General features: G+C 36.7%; 4 protein-coding genes across 8 annotated transcripts in view; 1 reads left to right on the top strand and 3 right to left on the bottom strand.

The window, feature by feature from the left end:
* Positions 1-2,025, top strand: part of LOC111457671 (oligouridylate-binding protein 1B-like) — a 10,640-nt gene extending 8,615 nt beyond the window's left edge. For 2 of the 3 annotated variants that reach the window (XM_023100020.1, XM_023100019.1), the window contains exon 12: positions 1,432-2,025. In XM_023100020.1, coding sequence (XP_022955788.1) covers positions 1,432-1,713 — 282 coding nt within the window. In that variant the 3' untranslated portion in view covers positions 1,714-2,025. Of the gene's footprint in view, positions 1-476; positions 933-1,431 lie in introns of all 3 variants that reach the window. The other variant, XR_002712999.1, reaches the window with a different exon arrangement.
* Positions 2,026-2,928: 903 nt separating this feature from the next.
* LOC111457422 (protein FLUORESCENT IN BLUE LIGHT, chloroplastic-like) lies at positions 2,929-6,228 on the bottom strand. Of its 2 annotated transcripts, none has more exons than XM_023099605.1 (5): positions 6,089-6,228; positions 5,764-5,873; positions 5,296-5,458; positions 3,979-4,299; positions 2,929-3,321 (listed from the first exon to the last, which is right to left on the bottom strand). In XM_023099605.1, the coding sequence occupies exons 1-5, from the start codon at positions 6,198-6,200 to the stop codon at positions 3,119-3,121; spliced, it is 909 nt and encodes a 302-aa protein (XP_022955373.1). In that variant the 5' UTR covers positions 6,201-6,228; the 3' UTR covers positions 2,929-3,118. The 2 variants fall into 2 exon arrangements, with proteins under 2 accessions (XP_022955373.1, XP_022955374.1); XM_023099606.1 differs by lacking the exon at positions 2,929-3,321 and adding an exon at positions 3,366-3,817.
* Positions 6,229-8,632: 2,404 nt separating this feature from the next.
* On the bottom strand, positions 8,633-12,585 carry LOC111457613 (peroxisomal (S)-2-hydroxy-acid oxidase GLO4-like). The gene is made up of 11 exons (XM_023099918.1): positions 12,436-12,585; positions 11,996-12,144; positions 11,793-11,917; positions 10,933-10,979; positions 10,778-10,855; positions 10,573-10,697; positions 10,370-10,493; positions 10,220-10,289; positions 10,018-10,118; positions 9,045-9,149; positions 8,633-8,956 (listed from the first exon to the last, which is right to left on the bottom strand). The coding sequence occupies exons 1-11, from the start codon at positions 12,583-12,585 to the stop codon at positions 8,777-8,779; spliced, it is 1,254 nt and encodes a 417-aa protein (XP_022955686.1). The 3' UTR covers positions 8,633-8,776.
* A 4,525-nt stretch (positions 12,586-17,110) lies between these two features.
* LOC111457615 (peroxisomal (S)-2-hydroxy-acid oxidase GLO4-like) overlaps positions 17,111-23,745 on the bottom strand; it is a 12,640-nt gene continuing 6,005 nt past the window's right edge. For both annotated transcript variants that reach the window (XM_023099920.1, XM_023099923.1), the window contains 11 exons: positions 19,299-19,447; positions 19,096-19,220; positions 18,968-19,014; positions 18,813-18,890; positions 18,583-18,707; positions 18,400-18,457; positions 18,206-18,268; positions 18,058-18,127; positions 17,827-17,927; positions 17,502-17,606; positions 17,111-17,381 (listed from right to left, as the gene is read on the bottom strand). In XM_023099920.1, coding sequence (XP_022955688.1) covers positions 17,202-17,381; positions 17,502-17,606; positions 17,827-17,927; positions 18,058-18,127; positions 18,206-18,268; positions 18,400-18,457; positions 18,583-18,707; positions 18,813-18,890; positions 18,968-19,014; positions 19,096-19,220; positions 19,299-19,447 — 1,101 coding nt within the window. In that variant the 3' untranslated portion in view covers positions 17,111-17,201. The remainder of the gene's footprint in view (positions 17,382-17,501; positions 17,607-17,826; positions 17,928-18,057; positions 18,128-18,205; positions 18,269-18,399; positions 18,458-18,582; positions 18,708-18,812; positions 18,891-18,967; positions 19,015-19,095; positions 19,221-19,298; positions 19,448-23,745) is intronic.

The raw sequence follows: 23,745 nt of genomic DNA, 5'->3' as shown, positions 1-23,745 counted from the left end.
ACTTTTTTTTTTTTTTTTTTTTTTTGGAAAAATTAGACATAACTTTTGGAGCCTTATTGAAACTCTTCTCTTCTTCTTGGCGTCTTCTTTCTAAAAATCATTTTTTAAATTATGAGCTTTTGCATATCTTTGCTAAGTGGAAAGCATTAATGGTAACCCATTGGTATTGGTCTAGTGGGGATGTCTTTTTTTTATTTTTATTTTTTTTCACTGTCAAAGAAACAGAAAATTTCATTGATTGAATGAAGTCTTGGGGGTATATCTCATCTACCCTTTTTGTTATCTTCTTTTTATTTTACTTTTCTATGTTTCCTATAAAAGAAAAGAAATCTCAGCACATCCACAATTTGTTTTTGGGTTGTCAACGGTCTTCATCTCCAAATTTTGACGGATGCCTGGAGATGTCCCCTCTTCCCTCTTTCCAAATCTTTACAGCTTAACTTCTGATGTCAATCTACCGCTCATCTTTGGAACAGGGAGCTTTCTGTGTGGAACATAAATATCAGAAGGCAACTTTAAAGACAAGGTGTTCCAAGATTGGCTGTCAGTATCTTTCATGGGTTTCATCGATGGTTGTTGCCTAACATCGGTTCCAGATTCTTGGCACTAGCCTTCAAACCTGTTGGGTTTCTTTAGTTACAAATCTCCTCCAAGACTTAAATCTCCACAAAGGCATTTCATTCCAAGTTTATATAAAATTACAAGGAAAGGGGAACTTCCTAAGAAAATTGAGATCTATAAAAGTATGAACACCCTAGAGAAGCTCCAAAGAAGGAATACGCAGCTGATCATCTCCCCTACTAGATGTGTTGTGCAAGAAAGACTCAGAATCCCAGGATTACTTAATATCCACTGCGGGGTTGTCTCCTCCTTTTGGCATTTCCTCTTAACTCTTAACCTCTTTCGATGCAGCCCTGGTCCTTATCCAGAAGGTAAACTTAAACCTTCTAACCCTCATGCTCTCTGACCCCTTCAAGATTTTTTTGGGTCGATATCATCAACAGTTTCTTTTGAATTATGTGGCTGGAGACAATCCAATGAATTTTTGCAAGTCAAGAATGAATATCATGAATTTTCTAAATCCTATTATCCTAACTGCCGCTGATTGTGTAGAAGATAATACAAAAAAGCCCCAAGACTTCATTCAATTCCTATGCATCTCATCAACACTCTGCTCTCTGAAATGTTATGTTCCTAGCTTGGCTGGGGCTTTTGTTCTCTCTTTTGTCTATTTCACACATAATGAAATTTTGTTTCTTTTCAGCCTTACTACTTACTACTGGGATTTGTCCTTTTTATTTAGTACCACTATTTATTGTGAAAGCGTGTACCACACTCAATTTTAGCAATATGGAAAACATTTTTGAAGTTTGTAGTTGAGATTCAAAATAGAAAAGAAACATGAGAATTGGTTTTTGATCTTTATTGCAGTGCTCTTGGGGTAGCAAACCCACACCACCCGGAACAGCATCCAATCCACTTCCACTACCGGCAATGGCTTCCACTCCTGGCCTTTCAGCAACTGACCTATTGGCTTATGAGCGGCAACTAGCACTAAGCAAGATGGGTGGTGTCCATGCAGCACTTATGCACCCTCAGGGTCATCCTCTGAAGCAAGCACCGATGGGAATTGGAGCAGCTGCAGCTAGCCAAGCATTATATGATGGTGGCTTCCAGAACATTTCATCCCAGCAACTTATGTACTACCAGTAGTAAATATGGCTTAGCTTTTGCTTTTGCTTTTGTTTGATGAAGTCTATTTATATTCACTGGCTTTTCCTGAGATTATGAGCCTTCAGTTCGCCCTCTATATCCGACTTTTTCCTTCTTTTGGTGATCAGATTCTTTTACACCTACAGATGGAAAGTATGTTTGTTACACCTTTTTTTAATGTTATTAGTGCCAGTGGCAGCGGCTATGGGCATTAGAGGAAGCCTGTTTACCAATCATAAAGCAATTTTTAACTATGTTTTCTTTCTGTAAGACAATCTTTGTTGTTACATAATATAGAACATATTCAACTGATTAACCATGGCAGCCTTCTGCTCCCAATAAAAGAGAGCAAAAGAGGCAGAAGAGATCTGAGAGCGTACTGCAAAGAGTGGGCTCTTATTTATTGGCGTTTCTGCTTTCAGAGCTTATCTATGATTGTATATATTGTTTTTACTGTTTAACCTCCAAAGACATTAATGATTGATTTTAGTTTGATAATATTATTATTAGGTAACAAATTTCTTGCAATAATCCCTTGTGTATGAAATACTTTCACGACTCAACTTAATCAAGGAAGTTGTAAGATCCACCTCGGTTGTAAAGAAAAATGAAGCATTCTTTATAAGGGTATGAGAATTTTTTCCTAGCAGATGCGTTTTAAAAACTTTAAGGAGAAGTTTGAAAAGAAAAGCCTAAAGAGGATAATATCTAGTAGCGGTGGACTGAGATCGTTACAAATAGCATTGAGGCTAGACACGAGGCGATGTACTAGCAAGGAGACTAAGCCTTGAAGGGGGGTGGACGCCATTTTAAAAACCTTGAGAGGAAGCCCGAAAAGAAAAATCCAAATAAAACAATATCTGCTGGCGGTGGGTGGGGTGACGTGCCAACAAACAGACTAAGCTTTGAAGGGGGTGAACACAAGGCAGTGTGCCAGAGTGTGCCAGTAAGGACACTGGGCCCCGAAGGAGATGGATTGGGAGAGGATGTTAGGTCCTGAAGCGGGTGGATTGTGAGATTCCACATCAGTTGGGAAGGAGAACGAAACATTATTTATAAGGGTGTGAAAATCTCTTCCTATGAAACGCATTTTAAAAACTATGAGAGGAAAGGAATCTCGAAAGGAAAAGTTTAAAGAAGACAATATCGACAATATCGGCTAACAGTGGCCTTAGACGTGTTATAAAAGTTGTACATCAGATGCCAGTCAGGGAATTAATACTTGGAAAAATCATTTCATTCAGATGGAACAAACTAGAGAATGATACGATTCTGCAGTTATTCTTAACTCAACATCTACATAAGAACGCTAATTCTTCCGCAGAGGAGCTACCTACCATTGATAAACACAGAGTACTTGGCTACATTTTGAAGTTTTAAAATACAAGTGGTGATTGCAAATAGATCAGTCTGTTTCCAGCCTCGCTATGTACTTATCATAAAAGAAGGCAGCTTTCTCAAGATCGCCTAGTTCAGTGTAGCAATCAGCAATTGCTCCAAAAGCTTCAGTGTTTCCTGATTTTTCTCCTTCTCGTTCAGAGATTGCCAAAACCATTAAATGGTATTTGATTGCTTCTTTGTACTTCCCCTGCCTCTGCAGTGATGCCCCTGAAAGATCCATATCCCAGTTCTTGTCAAAGCGATTCCAACAAAATTGCTCCATAAATAATGGCATTTTATATTACAGTTGACAGAGAAACAAAGCTATAGCAAAAATATGCATGGATCATTAAAGGCAACATTTCCAATGCGAGCCATTTCTAGGTGCATAACCTTAGCAATTTGCATTGCTGAAATTAACAGAAAAGATATAGTTTTAGAAGGCTTTCGAGACATCTCCAAGGCCAGGCGGGACTCCGAAGTTTAAATCTCGAGGTCGATGCTTATATCGATACGTGAATTGGCTCATGCATCCTATAGGAGAAGACTCACACCTCCTATAGAGTTATTGATTGGTGAAGAGCCAGAATACAGCATTGTGTACAAGGAGAAAGATGTACGCAGAGAATTAAGGGTTCCACATGGTGGCTTTAAGGCCTTGAATTCAATGAAGATAGCATTGTTCAAGATCTTTTGGAACTACCAACATGGAATGACAAATATTCTGTGTTTTAGTAAAAGGAACAAGAACAGGCAGCAGGTTACTAGCTTTAAATTCAAAGCGCATCTGGATAATTCTGACAAACGTCTCCAAACAACTTGAAGGTGTTTTGTCTTTAAAGCAATATAAAAAGCAAGAGGTTAAATAGGTTATAGAAAACAAACCTAAGCCCCTTGCAGCCTTCTTCTCCTTTATCGGATCCTGCAGACCCTGAGCAAGCTCAAGAGCAGTCTTAAAATCCAGAAATGCTTTCTCTGGGTCTTGATTTCTCAAAAAGTTCTTTCCAGACTTCAATCGAGAGATTAACTCCTCCTTCCTTGGATCAACAATTACATCACTCTCGAATGTTCTTCCACCAACAGGAGCATAACTTAAGGTGGGAGCATAAGACTCAATCTTTGCTTGCCTTCTTAATGCCGCATTAATCTGGCGAAGTTGTTCATTTAACCGCTTCAGTTCTCCCTTTCTTTGCCGAGCAAGCAATCCTGTTAAAAGTATTGTAAACTAGACAAGCTTTATATTCCCAATTCAAACTAGAAATGTAAAATTTTCACAAGATATTACTAGGATAATTACTATGGGTTACTGTAGAAATTTAATAGTAACACTTATATGAAATAAGGTGTCTTAATCATGTTACAAAGATTTCATGGTGATGACAAGATCTAGACATGCTGTTTAGACTTAAGGAGGCTTTACTGTATTTTTTAAGTTTTAGAGAATTGTCTTTAAGATTATAAGTACAATTAGCTAGTGACCATTATGTTATTGATGAAACCTTTCAATTAGCCATAAGTTACCATAAGGTTTATTTTCAAGGCTATAAATAGTCATTCATGTTGTTTTAGTAGGAAGATTTTGGATATCATAATGAAAGTTGCATATTATGCTTCTTAAGCCATTTGCTTGTTCAGTTGCATTTCTTGTGCTTAGATTTGCATGTTCGAGTCATTCAAGTAGTTTTAATCAAACTATCTTGTGGAGTGATTCGAATCAAAGTTTAAAAACAAGTTTTCTTTACTTTTGATCTTAATCATCAAGGTAATCCATCCTAAAACTTTCCCTTAGGTTGATTCTTATCATTTTTGAGATTCTAAGATAATTTAGATCTAGAGGTCTAGTTCTTTAGGAAGTTTTTTTAGATAAAATCCCAAGTTTTTCATAACAGACACCCATCAATACTTCTCATCCACATTTTATCCAACCTTGTATACAACACAATTTGGCCATAACTGGAAGAACCAGCGGTCTTTATTTGGCATTGAATAGGCAATTCTAGAGCGAGGTATAATGCTTAACATTCCCCTTTTCACTCCTACCCCACCAAAACCAATAAAGATGAAGGGGAAAAATTATTAAGTGCATAAGGATCAAAAGCTCAGTCTTGATTAAGTTTCTCTTCTAGATTACTGAGAGATAAATACCTATATAAATGATGAAGTGATTACTGCCCTACATAGCATCAGATCAAGGAGTCTTACCTCCAACAGTGGCCCCTATAAGGGAGACAGAAAGAAGGATTGGCATGTTGAAAGCAGAATTCTCAGCCTCGCATGTTTCAGCCAAAACTTTCAATGGTACGGAAAATGTAAATACATTAGCTAATAGAAACGCCATAACTGGAAATTTTGTCTCATTATTTCCCTGCCAAGAATAAATTTATCAACAGAAAACACCATCATCTTCCATTGATCAAATTTCTTTTCAATAAACATAACAAATAGTGGAATGAAATCAAACCCTAATGAAATTCCCATAACTTGTTTCCAGTACTTCTAACACTTGTAATTTCCACTCAGCAAAGTCCCAGATTATAGTTAAATAAGTGCAGTAGCAATGTTCATATCATGTTTTATCTAAAAATTTTAGTATAAAACGAAACAGCGAGAGTTATCACAATATAAGTGTACCATACTCATAACCGATGAGCAGGAAACTCACCATCATACCTGACATTTTAGAACCGGCAACGAATTCTGTCTCCCAGATGGTGTGACGATGCTGTCTCCACAAAATGTAACAAAATTGCCCACATTAACTGAACCATGAGGCATTTTCCCTGCCATAAATGAAGACATACAACTCTTAAAGCTAAAATGTAACGTACAATTGCGTTGAATCCCATTTCCCCCATAATAGAACATGTTCCGCAACTCAAAGCATCAAAACCTGGAGCTAAAAGCTTCGGAGCATCATCCAGTAGAAATCAACTTAAAAAGGAATGAGAGTAGACGAAAAACAAATAAAAGATTATACAAACACCGTAATACTAACCGGAAAAATGGAGTTTCCTCGTTAACTGATCGGAGGGAGGAGATCGCGGAGAATTTTTCGGGCGGGAAAGAAAGCAAGAGCAACGCATTGGCATCGCTGTCGCCATCGCCATTAGTTCGGATAAACGCAGCTATTCCGGTCTGCGATATCTCTATAAGCTGGTTTCAGTGGATATAAAAAAATCCCCTCATTTGTCAAGAAAATAACAATTTTGCCATCCAACGTGTCAACGTCGTTAGCTCATTCAATAATTAAACGTATTTGTTATGCGGAGGGACTTTTCAGACATTTCGATACTTCATTAGAAACTATATAGTAAATTAATAGTTTTCTTTTTTCAATTTTTCAATTTTTTTTTTTTGCTTAAAGTTAAACAAATGTCTTAATTATATTCTATTTTTTAAAAATGAATCACACCGATTCGACTACAGTTAAAAATTCGAAAATTTTTGTTTCGGAGCTTCGTAAAAATTAATGGGAGATTTTTCATGAACACCGCTGATGCTAGCTCTAGATCATGTGTTTGGTAATTTCACTCGTATTCCTTCAATTTTCTTGAGGCGTAGGCTATCACTTTGCCTTTTTTCATTAGAACACGACCCAATCCCTTGCCAAAGATATAAACTTAAGTACGGGTACTCTGATGAGGTCGATGCTTGAGTTTCATAAAGCTTTGCTCACGAATATCATCACAAGTGAACACTTTTCCATCCTTGGCCAATTAAACGAGGGTTTCGTTGAACTTTGAAAAGCCTTGAATGAACCTCATGTAATATCCTATTAGGCCTAGGAAACTTTAGACTTAAGTGGGACGAGGCTAGTTTATCGTGGCCTTGACCTTAATTGGACCCACTAAGAATCGTGCTCTGACATTACATTACCCAAGAAATTCATCTCTTATAGCTAGAATTCACCCTAAAAAAATTGTGTCGATTTGTTGTGCTCTTAAAACTAACAGCGTATTTCCCACTAGATCTTGAGTACACCAATTTATCATCAATAAACACAATCACAATCATATCCAAAAAGTCCTTAAGAACTTTGATCATTATATCCATAAATGTCGTCAAGGCGTTCGTTAATCCAAAGAATATCACTATGAATTCACAGTGGTCATATTTGCTCGATATCTTCCACCCTAATCCTAAGCTCCCATTAACTATTTAAACAGGTCATCAATACGGGTAGGAGAGAGAAGGAAATGTGCTTTTGTATTTTACATGCTTGTTTGATTTTAATCTTTACGTTAATTAATCCCTAATCTAGCTTAAACTCAATTTCAACGCATACTAAGAACCTTTTTGTTTAGTTGAAACGACCTTTCAAAGCATTTTATTATTATTTCATGGAAGATGAGACATAAATAATCGTATAGCTCGAAGTCAGCTTACAATGATGTTGGTGTTTAGTGAGCTCTAAGCCTATCGATTTCACAAGCACTAAGTTTAGGTCAGTTTTTCACCTTTGACTCTATTCCTCGATCTGAACCTATTTACCTTATTTATTAACTTAATCTAAACCTTTCTTTTATTCTATACCCTAAACCTCGCTCTTTCTTTTCGGGCTACTCTTTCTTTATTCAAACACAAGGTAAAGCTCTTAAAGTGAGTTTGCTTCTTTCACTATTCTTTTTTCCGGTGAAAGAAAAAGAGAAAGACGAAACATTAATGAGACTGATTTCACTCTTTCACAAAGTAAATGAGAATATCGACTAGTTTACTATGTAAACCAATTTTTAAAATGGCTGATCTAGTTGGTTACACCGTTTTTGCATCCCGGCCAATATGCTTTTATGATAAACAAATTCTACTTTTTGATGTTAATCTCATGGCCATAGGTCATTTTTTTTATGAATTAATATTCAAGGTAGGGTACTAAGATTTTGTGGTTAATCCACCCACTATATGGAAAGAGTAATAAATACAAATAACCATAGAGGTACGATAGCAAAAAAGAAAATATCTAGATATTTTCTTTATAATAAAATATCTAAATATTTCCAACCGTCATATTTACAATATATTTTGAAAGTGGAATATCATACTATTAAAGTGCTTAATTCCGTTTGTTTTATTAACTTTTGCTTCTTTATTCTAAAATCAATTCTCAAGGATTTGTACAACGAGCATTTTTGTCTGCAGGGTTGAAAATACGATTCTTTTTTGATTTGGCCAGTTATGATCTGATAGTTGGAACAACTTGATCTATTCAATCTAAATTATAAAAGTCAAAATTCAGATAAGTTTATGTGTTTTATCTTCTAGAAAATAGAAAATTCAATCCACTCGAATATCCAATCTAAACTATGGGTTGACATTTTTTTGTTGGTTTGTATTGGATTGAATTTTTGAAAAATTGGATGGTTAATAAATTGTTGACGAGTATAATTTTTTAAAATAGTTAAAAAATGCTCCATCTAACCCAACTTGAAAATAGGAGATTGAGTTGAGTTGAATTATGGAGTCTGAAAGTCAACAACCCAACTAATTTAAAATTTCTTGTTGGTCTAAAAGATTTTCTCAACTCATATATACTAGCGAGCGAGCTCAAATCATAAGTAAACTTTATTCATCATAAATTTTCAAATATTTGAAAACATGAACTGAATTTTGAGTTACTCATTCCTTTCCACTATTCCCACCCCTTCAAATTTCTGGAATCTGTTGCTTTTGCTATCAAGCAAGCACATCAAAGCATTGACGGCAGCCTATCATGCTCTGTCCTGACATGGCTTCTAGTAATGTCCCTGATGCACGGGCACCCAGCAAGTGCCATACTAGTCTCCAACTCATTCTTCAGCATCTCCAGCACTGTTCTTACCCCTCCTTCTCCCTTTGCTGCCAGCCCAAACAGAACTGGTCTCCCTATCTGAGCCAAATCACAACCATTTCCAACACTGTTTAGCACAGATTTAGCCAAAAAAGTGTAGTGCTTTGGTTGGGGGTATAGGACTTACTAGCACTGCCTGGGCACCAAGGGCTAGTGCCTTAAACACATCTGTACCTCGCCGCACCCCTCCGTCTAAGAGCACAGGAACTTTGCCCTTCACAGCATCAACAACCTGCATCAAACTTCCTGTTTAAAAACCATACAGAAGAAAGATTACTACACTTATTAGTAAAGCATGTCGTGGATTATTGGGTTAAGTAAGGAATACATCTCCATTAGTATTAGTACGAGGCTATTTGGAGAAACCACGAGAGCTTATGCTCAAAGTGAACAATATTATACCATTGTGGAGAGTTGTGATTCCTAACATGGTACTAGACTCATACCCTTGACTCAACCATGTCAATAGAATCCTTGTGTACCGAACAAAGAAGTTGTGGGTCTTAGATGTGTAGTTATAAGTGACTCAAGTGTCGAACAAAGAGTGTACTTTATGAGAATATTTGCTAAAACTACGACATCTAAATGGTGGTGAAAGTTCTCTATTTATAATCATTTAGAGAATCAAATAAATTACAAACGATATGGAAATAACAATAAATAGATACAAGATATCTCTGCCTTTAATAAAAGGACAAATATGATACCTATGGTAAGCCGTTGCTTATAATAAATAGTCAAATATGATATATGTTGGCCTCGATTAAGGGAAGGTGTACTTTGTTTGAGGGGAGGTGTTGGATGAAAGTCTCACGTCGGCTATTTTAGGGAATGATCATGGGTTTATAATTAAGAAATACTATCTTCATTGGTACGAGGTCTTTTGGTGAAACCCAAAGCAAAGCCACGAGAACTTATGCTCAAAGTGGATAATATCATACCATTGTGAAGTTTCATGTTTCTAACAATATACATGGTAAACCATAATTCATGACTAAATATCCTTAACACTTCGTTCGAGGGTTCTAGAGAAGGAATCGAGCCTCGATTAAAGGGAGGCTGTTCGAGGGCTCGATACAGTAATACACAAAGAAACTGACCTCTTCAAGGACAGAAACAGTGGCAGGAGCAAAGTCTAGTTGACGAGCTCCATGATTAGAGACAATAATTCCATCAACACCAGCTTCCACTGCTCTAGTTGCTGCCACCCATCAAACATTAACACAACTCATAAACCCAGAAGGAGATAAAACAAAGCTCATTTCTTGAGTCTAATATCCTTAAAACATAGCTAAAACTTACCATCTTCATGAGTGAGAATCCCCTTTATCAGAATTGGCAAACTAGTAATTGATCTCAACCACCTTATATCCTGTAGATGCTAAAATTCATAACTAAACTGGTAAAAAAACAATAGACATACAAACAATCTAAGCAGCTCATTGAACATACTTCCCACCGCAGAGACGCATCCATCATCTGGTTGGCAAAAGTTTCTAACTTTGAACCTTGATCCACACATTGAATGTTAATTGATATGAGGCCTTCAAGATTCTTCTCTGGGGGATAAATCATCCTACAAATTGGTTTCCCAGATGAGATAGAAACCATGGCATAATTTAATTGAATGGAAACAGAGAGGTGCAGAGTGGTACTTGTTCTTTATGTCGGCCTCCCTTCTACCTAGTCGAGGAGTATCAGCTGTTAGGACAATTGCTTTGTATCCATGTCTCTCGGCTCTTTGTGCTAGGAGAGCTGAGATATCACGTCTCTTGAAGATCTGATGATTGTAGGAACTAAATTAACACTTGGGAGCAATTGGGTTGGTGAAAAAATGAGGAAAAGAAGGGTTGTTTTTACATATAATTGGAAGAAACGGACAGCGTTGCAGCTGGAGGCAACTTCCTCTATTGAACAGGAGGAAGAGTATGACAGAATCTACAAACGAAAGGGAATTGATTTAGTTACTAAATTGTAGAAGTGAAGTAATTCATTGCTTGCTGTCAAGTTTGTACCATTATTGTTTTGGCGGCAGCGGCTGCTCTGGCTGTGGCTTGTTCTCCTGAATCATCACAGATATCATTAAGAAAAGAGTGGCATGAATATCGGTAAGCTTTTATAAAGGTGTGGAAACTTCACCCCTTGAGGGGAAGCCTGAGAGGAAAACCCTAAAGAGGACAATGTCTACTAACAGTGAATTTGAGTAGTTACAAATGGTATTAGAGCTACAGACACCGGGCGATGTGCCAGTGAGGAAGCTGAGCTCCAAAGGTGTGGACATGAGGTAGTGTGTTAGCAAGAATGCTGGGAGCCGAAAGGGAGTGGATTGGGGGATCCCATGTCGATTGGAAAAGGGTTTAAGTGTCTGCGAGGATGCTGACCCCTGTGGACCGTAATCCCCTAACAGAGGTTGGGTCTCACAATGAAGCATTCTTCATAAGAGTGTGAAAACCTCTCCCTATAAGACGTTTTTTTAAAAACCTTGAGGGGAAGCTCGAAAGAGAAAGTACAAAGAAGACAATATCTGCTAACGGTGGGTTTAAGCCATTACAAATGGCATCAGAACCAGACACTGGGCTATATGTCAGTGAGGAGGCTGAGCCCTGAAGGGGTAGATATGAGGCGGTGTGCCAGCAAGAATGTTAGGTCCCGAAAGGGGTGGATTGGGAGGGGGGGAGGGAGGGGTCCTACAATCGAGTGCCAACGAGGACGTTGGGCCTCGAAGGGGTAAATTGTAAGATCTCCTAGAAAATGTTGTCACATCGAACATTGTTTATAAGAACGGATATTTTAAAGACAATATGTACTATCCATGCATGGATTTGAGTTATTACAAAATCAGTTCTGAAATAAGCAAGATACGAGAAGGACTGACCTTCCGGGATAGCCAACTTGTGCGAAGCAGTGGGAGCAAGGAGGATAGGTGCAGAGATGGGATAGCCCAATATGGTGGTTGACATATCAACTTGGCTCACATCCACCAGAACTCGAGGCCGAATCCTATAAGCCATACACACGCCCATGAATAACATATACCATTTGTTCTTCAAACAAATCATTGCTTAGCTTCAAAGTTACGTGATTCTATGGAAAGCTTGTATGTTGTCTCTAAGCGTGTGTTCGTCCTCGGCTCCCCCAGCGTAGTAATCATAGTACATTTTTGGAAGTGCCAACCGAGCCAATTCTTCGAACTCATTCACGTTCACTGGTTTAGAAGAAGAATTACCCTAATAAAATGCATATTAGATGGTTGATAATTTTCATTTTCTATAAAAAAAATCTATAAAACTTTGAAGAATATATTTTATTCTAAACGTATATAATTTACTTCATTGGTTATTATAAAATAATAGAAATATAAGTTTATCGAAGCCACCAAAACAAATATTTATAAGTTTGTTTTAAAGAACTTTGGAGACTTATAAATCAACATAGTGTTCTAAACAACCATTAAATTGAGCATCTTAAAAAGTTTATGTGAAAGATGAAATGAAAATATGCCGGTGGTTGGAGCTTACAAGGACAGGGTGGGCACCATGGGCTAATGCATTGGCCTCATCTGTTCCTCGTGGCACGCCTGCGTGGCACTGGTAACACATATTTGGAAGTTTCTGTATAGCCAATCTTTTCAATTCAACCACGTTCATGGGTCGAGTAGACATTTTCATCTTGAAAAATAAGTAGAGTTAGTGGACGTTTTGTGAACGTATAGTGGAGTAGAATTATATGCATGTAATGTAATGTAATGTTGATGAGAAAGCTTACATGTAGCCGAGGCAAGACAATAAGTGACGACTCGTTTGGCGCAAAGGATTTAGACACGACCACGCAAAAATATTTATCAAATAATGTATTTCCAATCATTATTTATACACCTAAATAAAGTATTCATTCAGCTTTTCTTTTTCTTTTTATTTCTATTTCTCTTTTAATATACTTTATTCATTAATTAATTACAATAAATCAATTTAAATATTCATTTAATTCCCTTTTACATATAAAACCTTATTAAACCAAGGAAATATATTCTTTAATTAATTAGGTTGATAAAAAATTGTTTTTAATAACTATAACTAATTATTTATTTCAAATTAGTAGTAATATGTAATTAATTGATTCAAATTCAATTTATAATTAATAAAGATAGACTAAAATTAATTAAATATTCTAGAATAATAATTAAATAATTATTTAATTCGATTTTATCTAGAAATCTATTCATGGGTGTACTTTTTTTTATTCCGAAATCATAATCAATTACTTGATTAAAATGATTCTTTTATTATTATTTATTTATTTTTAGCGAATTACAAAAATAAAAAAAAAAAAAAATAGTGATATTTCAAATTTTGAACTATTAAAATTATATATAAGTTAAAAGAAGAATTATTTTAATTTTTGTGATATTTTATTCCTACTCATCTTAAAAATGAGTGGACGCTATTATAAAGAACAAAAGAATATGTTCGAGTGAAAAGTGGAGAATACATGTATACATATATATATATATATATATATATATATATATATATAATACACTTTTGATATTAAATATATATTAAATAACTAAAAGTTTTATTAGATATAGATGGACAGTAGATACGAGAATAAGATGTTTCGAATAATAAATCTCTTTTTAGATGAACATGAGAATGTTGCAAATTTTTGTCGATTAAGAATGTTGTTTTGTTTTTAGTAAGGATTAACGTTCAAAAAAGAAGGAATATTATTAAAAAAAAAAATAGTAAATTGTGATTATTAAAATTCCATACAATAAATTAATTTAACAAATAAAGTTAATTAATTTAAATCCATGAATTATTTATTTAACTAGAATACATGTTCTTATCCATTAAAATTAATGGAATATATATTTTAAAGCATTAATCAATTATTATTAATTTATTACAGTCAAATAAAATAAATAATTATGTTATTTTAACATATTGTTGTGAATTAAATTTTTTTAAAATTTAAGCATTTAAAAGTTAGAATAAAATAAAATAAAATAAATATATAAAACCGTCCAAAGAGGAAGTATTTGGGACAAACTAAATATGGGTATTAAAAAAAGTATTGAGAACTTGTACCATATCCCCGTCCTATCTTCACCCGAATAATTTTATTCGGTTGGGTTGAATTTGATCTGGTTGTAATTTTTTTTAATTTCAATAATTTATATTAAATAATGAACCCAACTCAATCTAATAATAAATTTGTTGGGTTAGGTTGGGAGAGCTTAAAACAAGATCCCGCTCTCAATTCCTTGTTAAGAATGTTGAGATAATCGCAGGAAAAAAGTTAAAATGAGCTAAGGCATACTAGCAATATCTAACGCTACTTTTAAGTTAGTTTTGTAGGATTATGTTAGATATTTGTGACATGTATGAGAAAGACAAGGGTTCAATTTTGTTGAGGGGTTAAAGTGGTCGAGGACCAAGCTCTACAACAAAGAGTTTAAGACCTTCCACGACCTATATTACAATCAAATGACTTTTTGAACTTAACATCGATTAACCCCAAGATATAAGACGGAACTAAGCTTCCACAAGTCGTGAAAATAAAAAATATCAACCTAGAGCAGTGACAAATTTTAAGGCGGAGAAGGTGAATGCGAGTTCTCCCAATATAAAGGTAAAACCTCATGGAGGTCAACAGTCACAGTTAAAGCCAAGGCCCTTCGTCTTGTTTCATATGCAAGAGGGTCCACCAAGGAACCGAGTGCCAACAAAAAGTGGCACTCTATGCCTTCCAAGCAAAATTTGGAATGAATTCAGAGTACGAAAATGTAAAAGTTGAAACCCTGCTAGTCGAAAGTGTGGAAAACCCCCGCATGGGGGCCCTAAAGTATTTATCTGCACTCCGAAGAGAGTGAATGAGATAAAAGATCAGTGGAACATGGTTTTATGTATATTGAGGTCTAGGTCAACCAGAGAGTGGCCAAGAACACTGTTGTCAACTTTGAAGCCACCCACAACTTCATTATAGAGACCAAAATGAAATGCTTAAACATCCTATGACATCGAGATATAAGACGGATAAAATTTGACAATTGAATAGCCTTGCCTATCTTAGAGGTTACAAAGAGAACTCCGATAAAGATGGAAACTTGGGCAAGACAAACTGGTTTTGTGATTGTCAAGATGGACGGCTTCGACATCGTGTTAGGAATGGATTTCCTACTTGAACACAAAGTCATTTACATGCCCCTAGCGAAATATTTAGTAGTAACGGGGTCTAACCCAACAATTATTCGAACAATCACTCGTCATCCAAAAGGGGTGAAGATGATGTCGGTGTTACTGTTGAGAATGGATCTTACCGATGATGAACCCATTATCATTGTCATGGTTGAAGAGGGAAGCTCGAGTGAGCTCACTCCAACAGAAACCTCACGGACCCTACAAGAACATAACGATGCAGAATCAGAAGGTAAGATAAAGGGTTCATCTCCACCTAGAGAGATAAATCACAAGATTGATTCTATGTCGAAGGAGAGGTCGCCTGCCACAGTTAGGTTAGCTAAATTCTACAAACAGCTAAATGATTAGTTGATAGCCGGGTTCATTAGACCCTCAACAAATCTTGTCAATTATCACCCAAATGCTAGGGAGAGACCCCAAGCCAACAACTTTATGGAAGTGGGGAGACAAACCTCTGAAATAACTCGTGCTCACTCAGAAAAACAATCCAGAAGGATGAAGAGAACGGGCGGTCAGAAGCGTCAGCCATGTCAATTTCAAAATGGAGAGAGAGTTGTGATCAAATTGAGGTTAGATCAACTCTGATTCAAAGCATCAAGAACAAAGAACAGGTGCATAAATGCTATGGACTAGTTGAAGCTATCTAGTCGGAAATGCATCATATAGGATCCAATTGCTCCCATGGACGGGGACTAGTCCTGTTGTCCACGTCAGTAACTTGAAATGTAACTATCCCGACCAAGAAGACACCAAGCACAAGGAGGTTGTACGACCTCATGTAACGAAGAAGAATTTCGCAATGGAGAAAGTTGGAGAGACTTCAACAAAGAAGATGCAAAGAGTCGACAAACCAAGAAGTGGTTTTCAACACTTCCTTACAGATTGGAAGAGACTCCTCAATGCTAAGATCAGTTGGAAGCACATCGAGAAACCTAAAGTTAGCATCATCCTACATCGCTAAGCTTGTGAAGAGTCGGTTGACAGAGAAGTCAACCAATTGAGTAGGAGAGGATGTCGCAATCATGCTTGTCCAAGGCGTGTTATCTGTAGCTACGTGTCGGATGTCTCGGTCATGTCTATCTAGGACGTGTTGTCCATGGTCACATGCCCATTCTAAACTAATTTTACTTGCATTCATGTTAGATAGGTCTTTACTGTTCTTGTTGTGTCAATACGGAAGTCTATGATCATACCTACTAGGACTAAAATGTACAAAGGTGGGATGTGACTAGTTATCAATTCTTCCACCTGGATGATATGTTATCAAATTTGTGGTGGTTGTTTATTTGCTTTCAGAATATAACATTTTTTATTCACTGTCCCTTTATAACATTGATTTCTTTTAAATTATTTTGAACGCATTTCCTCACTTACGTTTTCTAAAGCATTTCTTTCAAACATGACTCAAGATTCAATCATACGTTAAGGTTGTCTGCAAAGTTTGACTTATGTATAGCTGACTTGTTCACCAAGTTAGAACAAGTGTCGCACAATCATTGTTCTGCTGTCATAAGAGTGTGAATTTGACAACTCGAACACAAAGTTTGACTTATGTATAGTATTCTGCTGTCATAAGAGTGAATTTGACAACTCGAACACAAAGTTGGACTTATGTATAGTACCAAGTTAGAATAGATAGTCGTACAAAAACAAACGAAAAAAAAAGAAACAAAAACAAAAAATGGCAATTCATTTCATATGTATCTCAGAATTACATAAAGAACTAAAATAACTTATAATTCGTAGAAGATAAGAAAGAGTGAAACAATACCGATTTGGGGAGAATCACTATTTCAAGTCTGAATATTTATTTTTCATAATTTTATATATTTATAAAAGCTTTAGATAGAATACAAGTATTTTGAAAGGAGAGTTTAGAATATTCTTTTATAAATTAGAGAGATGAAGAAAGCTTGAAAGAAAATGGGGTGTGTGGGCAAATAAGAGGGTAAACAAACCGCTTATTGCACCTTCATTATTATTATTATTATTTTTTTTTTTGTAGAGTTCCCAGCTTCCTCTTATTTGCAAGACTAACTCAGCTATGCTTAAATTATATATATAAATGGTATACAGAGGCACTAAAGCATTGAAGGCAGCTTATCGTACGGTGTCCTAACATGGCTTCTAGTAATGTCCTTGATGCATGGGCACCCAGAAAGTGCCATACTAATCTCTAACTCATTCTTCAGCATCTCCAGCACTGTTCTTACTCCTCCTTCTCCCTTTGCTGCCAGTCCAAATAAAACTGGTCTCCCTATCTGAATCAAATCACAACCATTTCTAACATGAGAGCTAAGAAACCAAGAACCCCATGATTTTATTTTAGTACAGATTTAGCCACAAAAGTATAGTGTTTTAGTTGGGGGTATACAACTTACGAGCACTGCCTGGGCACCAAGGGCTACTGCCTTAAACACATCTGTACCTCGCCGCACACCTCCATCTAAGAGCACAGCAACTTTACCCTTCACAGCATCAACAACCTGCATGCCCTACTTGTTAAAAAAAACTTTACTGATGAAAGATTGTTACAGTTATTAGTAAAGCAACCATTGTAAACGTTGGATGATTATTTTTCAACTACACTTGATATTTGATCTAGTTCAAGTTATGTAAAATTAGTTTATGCAGAAATTGAAGCAATTTTATCTCCCTGTTTTCACATCTTATGCTAATATAGAAGTAGTACACAATGAAACTTACCTCTTCAAGGACAGAAACAGTGGCAGGAGCAAAGTCTAGTTGACGAGCTCCATGATTGGAGACAATAATTCCATCAACACCAGCTTCCACTGCTTTAGTTGCTGCCAGTCATCAAACATGTTTAAGAACTCGACCGATCAATGGACATTAACACAACACATAAACCAGGAGGAGATAAAATAAGGCTCATTTCTTGAATCTAATAACGTTTAAGACATAACTGAACCTTACCATCTTCATGAGTGAGAATCCCCTTTATCAGAATTGGCAGATTAGTGATTGATCTTAACCACCCTATATCCTGTGGATGGTAGAATATTATAACTGAACTGGAAATAAAATAGACATACAAAGAATCTGAGCAGTTTATTGGACATACTTCCCAACGTATAGATGCATCCAACAACTCGTTGTAATAAGCTTCTAACTTTGAACCTTGGTCCTACATACGATCGTGAGTTGTAAATAAGCCTAGGAGCAATAGAAATGAGGTTCTATAATTTGATATGAGTTAACAAATATGGCAGTATCATCCCAGATAACTAAACCGGATTTGATCAAAATATTACTCACAGATTCAACGTCAATAGACATGAGGCCTTCAAGATTCTTCACTGGAAAGCCAATCATCCTACAAATTTAACCAAGTGGTTCTCCAGATGAGACAAAAACTAAGGCATAGCTTACAATTGGGATGCAAGATAAAGGAATTAAGAAGATTTTATGGAAAGAAACAGAGATGTGAAACATTGCTACTTGTTCCTTATGTCAGCCTCCCTTCTTCCAAGTCGAGGAGTATCAGCAGTCAGGACAATTGCCTTGTATCCAAATCTCTCAGCTCTCTGTACTAGCAGCGCCGAGATATCGCGCCGTTTGGAAATCTAATGAGAAACTAATTTAGAACTTGCGAAGAACTGGATTACTGCTATAGGAAAGGATTGAAAAAGGGATGGTAAAAAAAAATGTGCAAGAGAAGTGTAGTTTACATGTAATTGAAAGAAACGGACAGCATTGCAGCTAGAGGCAACTTCCTCCATTGAACAGGTGGAAGAGTAAGACAGAATCTACAAACGAAAGCAACTTAATTCAGTTACCAAATTGCACAAGTAAAATAATTCATCGCTTGTAGTCACATTAGTACCATTATAGTGTTTGCAGCAGCAGCTGCCCTGGCCGTGGCTAATTCTCCTGAAAGATCACAGATATCATCAAGAAAAAAAGTGGCATGAAAATCAGTTCTCAAGTAAGCAAGATACCAAAAGGGGTAACCTTCAGGGATAGCCAACTTATGTGCAGAAGTGGGAGCAAGGAGGATAGGTGCAGAGATGGGATAGCCCAATATGGTTGTTGACATATCAATTTGGCTCACATCCACCAGAACTCGAGGCCGAATCCTATAAACCATACAGACGCCCATGAATAACATATAGCATGAGTTCTACAAAGAAATCGTTGCTTAGCTTCGAAGTTACGTGATTCTATGGAAAGCTTGTATGTTCTCTCTAAGCGTGTGTTCGTCCTCAGCTCCCCCAGCGTAGTAATCATAGTAAATTTTTGGAAGTGCATTCCTGGCTAATTCTTTGAAGTCATTCACGTTCACTGGTTCAGAAGACATTTTACCCTGACAAAAAAGAGACCAGAACATCCTTAAGTGACAGATACTAAATTTTGTTTAGGAAAAGAGTTAACAGGTACTACACAAAGATCTGGAAGCACAGTGGATTGAATTAAGAGGATTTTCTCAACTTTCTTTATAGTAAGAAACTTATGGTAGCAAGAAGTTAGGATGATGCATTCAAATAAATGAGACAAAAGTGAGTTCTCCACAACAAAACACCTAGTAAACAAGGAACAAAAGGCATAGTTAGGATGGTTGTTTAAAGAATTGGTCTGTAATCCTCGAGGACTAAAGATATGATGTCCCACATGGTCGGGGAGGAGAACAAAACACCATTTATAAGGGTGTGACAACCTTCTCCTAACAGACGCGTTTAAAAGCCTTGAGGGGAAGCCCAAAGAGGACAATATTTGCTAGCGGTGGATCTGGGTCGTTACAAATAGTATCAGAGCAGACACCAGACGATGTGCCAGCTTTCTCGCTGTTCTCCGAAGGGGAGTAGACACGAGGCGGTATGCCAGTAAGGACGCTGGGCCCCGAAGGGGAGTGGATTGTGATGTCCCACATTGGTTGGGGAGGAGAACAAAATATCATTTATAAGGGTGTGGAAACCTTCCCCTAGCAAACACGTTATAAAGTCTTGAGGGGAAGCCCGAAAAGAACAATATCAGCTAGTGGCGGATCTGGGTTGTTACAAAAGATGGATGAATATAGCCAAAATTCATAAGTGGAACATCACAAATAATAATTTATAATCAGTTGACAAACCACGAGGAATGCAAGTAATGGTATCGAAACTGAGTTTACAAAGCAGTAGATGAGCAGAAAAACATGATCATTGTCGCAAACAGTTGAGAAGGCTGAAATCAGTTCGTACCTGGATGTTGTAAGTTTTGAGCCAAGCTCGAAGGTGCAGCCTTTCAGTGAAGAAGAGGTTAATATAAACAAATCGATGGACATTGTAGACATCTACTGTGATTGATATTAAATTCATAATTATTACAGAATGTAGAGGCCAGCTATGCCTCATTAAGCAGACCATTGCAAGTATGTGCCAAATAAACTCTTACCTTGCTTCTTCAACTACATACTATTCTATATTATACTAATAACTTCAGATTTTAACAAATAAATGAGGTTAAATTGCAATTAAAATTGAATAAATAGTTATTAAATAATAAAATTGAATAAATGAGGTTAAATACCAATGGAAAGCTTGTTAGGATCGCTGAACAACGCACACACCCGATCAAGATGAACACAAAGAACAAGAGATAGAAAATTCAAGAAGGAATATTAGCTAAAGGTTTTATTGATGACTTTAGGTATGTACAACAAGATAGAATACAGAGAATAAAGAGAAGTACATTTTTTAGAGCACTGCCTAATGGGGTATATATATAGATTCAATTTACAAAATATAGCTTTCAAAGATTTAAACCTACTAGATATAATCTAACAAATATATCTCTATCAAATCTTTACCAAATATCTACCATATATATCTCTATCCAATATTTACGAAATATCTTTCAAATATATCTCTACCAGATTTAGGCATTAGGCTCCATAGCCCATCAATCTCCCACTTGGAGACTGATCCAGTCAACCCAACAATCTCCCAATGGGAGACTGATCCAGTCAACCAAGAATTTCATTCTCAATCTGTACCATACCACTTGAGGCTTTGCACAACCTCAATGTTCCAACATCAACACAAAATGTTTGCTGGATTGCTTGCACCCTCTATCTTCTCCAAACACATCACCATCTTCCACTAACTTCCGAGTGAAATGGTATCACATTTTGTGTTTTGTCTTTGAATGATAGACCAGGTTGCTCGCCAACTATATGACACTCTAACTATCTACCTGAAGAATCTTCTCACGCTGCTTCTTGCCTAATTCTTCTAAATAATATGTCATTCATATCATCTCCTTTCCAGCTTCAGCTACTGCCATGTACTTAGCCTCACCAGGTGAAAGAGCAACGCATTTCTGAAGCCTAGACATCCCATCATCCATGGCTTGCTCCCACTTGGTTGTATCCTCCAACTGTAGGGCCTCATCAAGGGGCTTTCGTTCCCCTTCAGCAGTCACCAACTGATAGTGTAAAGAAGGTACATACCTATCTGGTACTCTGATAGTTCTGGATAATCTTTTCAACACCTTCTCAAGTGTCACTTGCTCCACTTCTAGTTCCTCAGCAATAGTCTCAGGAGTTTTTTTGAGTATCTGCTACAACATCATTAGGTGAATCTTTCAACAACTCAACCACAACTCCCACTCGCTTCACCTCTAGTTCCTCAACAACAGTCTCAAGAGTTTCTTGAGTATCTGCTACATCACTAGTTGAATCTTTCAGCAACTCAACCTCAACTTCCACTTGCTTCGTTGTCCCGGAACCTTTCTTCAATTCTTTGGCAGTCAAGCTAAGTCATTTCTGTTTACTCATAACGCAGTTCACACAAGGACTCATATCAACAGAGTTCAGACTTTCCAAAATTCCTTCCGCAGCCAGCATCTTCATTCCTTTAACGCTCCTATGTCCAAGTCTATTGTATCATAGCCTTGAATTGGAAGCACTCTCAACAACAGCAGCCATGTTCATACACCCTGCAGTGGTGTACAAGGTTCCAGATTTTGTGTCACGTGCTACCACATAGCACTCTTCACAATCTTCCACGAACTCTTCCCAAACTTTGTTGCATAACCTGTGCTATCCAACTGACCAATAGAGATCAGGTTCTTCTTGAGACCAGAAATATATCTGACATCCTTTAATTTCCACTGATTTCTTGCCGGAGTTTTTATGCAGACATCCCTTTTCCTTCAATCGGCAAGATACACCTTATCAAAAATTCCAGACTTGAAATTTCTAAACAACTCTTTATTTGGAGACGAACGAAAATATGCACCTGAATCCAAAATCCAGGATTCAATCAGACTATCCACGCTGAGGATTAGAGCATCCCCTATGTCTTCTGCTGAATGTAACAAATCATCGTCATCCTCTGATTTGTGATTTTGTTTCCTCTTTGTATAATCTGCCCGAAAGTGACCTTTTTCTCCACAACTCCAACACTTTACATTTGGTTTGTTTGGAGATTTTCCTTGGTTCCTTGATTTTGATCGCCATTGTTTGGGCCCTTTGATTTACTTCTTGCCCTTCGATCAACACTGAGAGCATTGCCTGATGGATCTCCGATTTCTCGTTTGCGAATACTTTCGCTGAGAACTACATCTTGAATTTCATCGAACTTCAGTTTATTAGATACTCGTGAACTGCCGGTTGCGGCAACAACCGTATCCCACGACTCGGGTAAAGATGACATCAAAATCAATGCTTTAATTTTATCCTCGAAATTAATTTCCACCGAACTCAGTTGACTTACAATCATATTGAATTCGTTTATATGACCAGCAACAAATCCACCTTCAGACATTTGTAGATTGTACAGTGTCCGCATCAAATACACCTTGTTCATAGCCGACGGTTTCTCGTACATATTCGACAACGCCTTCAATAAATCTGACGTTGTCTTCTCCTTGATAATATTGAACGTCATGTTTCTAGACAGCGTCAACCGGATCAACCCTAAAGCCTGACGATCCTTGAGCTTCCACTGCTCCGTGGTCATAGTATCCAGCTTCACCCCAACAGGAGTTCGTGAAGACTTTTTTGGTACAAACAATCTTCAATCTGCATCTTTCAGAAACTGAAATCAGATCCATCGAACTTTTCAATTCCAATCTTTGAAATTCCCATCTTCAAAGATCGTGGTGAATCTCGTCTCGCTCTGATACCAGTTGTTAGAATTGCTCAACAACGCACACCCGATCAAGATGAACATAAAGAGAATGAAGAAAAGTACATTTTGAATATTTTGAGAGAACTGCGGTATATATATGGTTTCCATTTACTAATTATAGTTTTCAAAGATTTAAACCTAGTAGATATAATCTATCAAATATATCTCTATCAAATCTTTACCAAACATCTACCATATATCTATCATGTATATCTACCATATATATCTCTAAGATGTTTACGAAATATCTTCCAAATATATCTCTATCAGATCGAGGCATCCGACTCTATATCTATATCCCAACAAAGCTTACAACATGGGAGAAACCTTGACTTGGGCAAGCATGCGTCCAAGAATTCATCACAAAACCTAATTCACAGAGGGGAAGAAAGAGATGAGGCCAGATGTGTAGAGACCTCTTTCTGTGTTTTTTTTTTTTTTTTTTTTTTTTTTTTTTTTTTTTTTTTTTTTTTTTTTTTTTTTTTTTTTT

Source organism: Cucurbita moschata, unplaced genomic scaffold (genome assembly GCF_002738365.1).
Source record: "Cucurbita moschata cultivar Rifu unplaced genomic scaffold, Cmos_1.0 Cmo_Scf00020, whole genome shotgun sequence".
Taxonomy (NCBI): domain Eukaryota; kingdom Viridiplantae; phylum Streptophyta; class Magnoliopsida; order Cucurbitales; family Cucurbitaceae; genus Cucurbita; species Cucurbita moschata.
The sequence above is the reverse complement of the archived record's forward strand: the minus strand, read 5'-3'. Positions and strand labels throughout refer to the sequence as shown.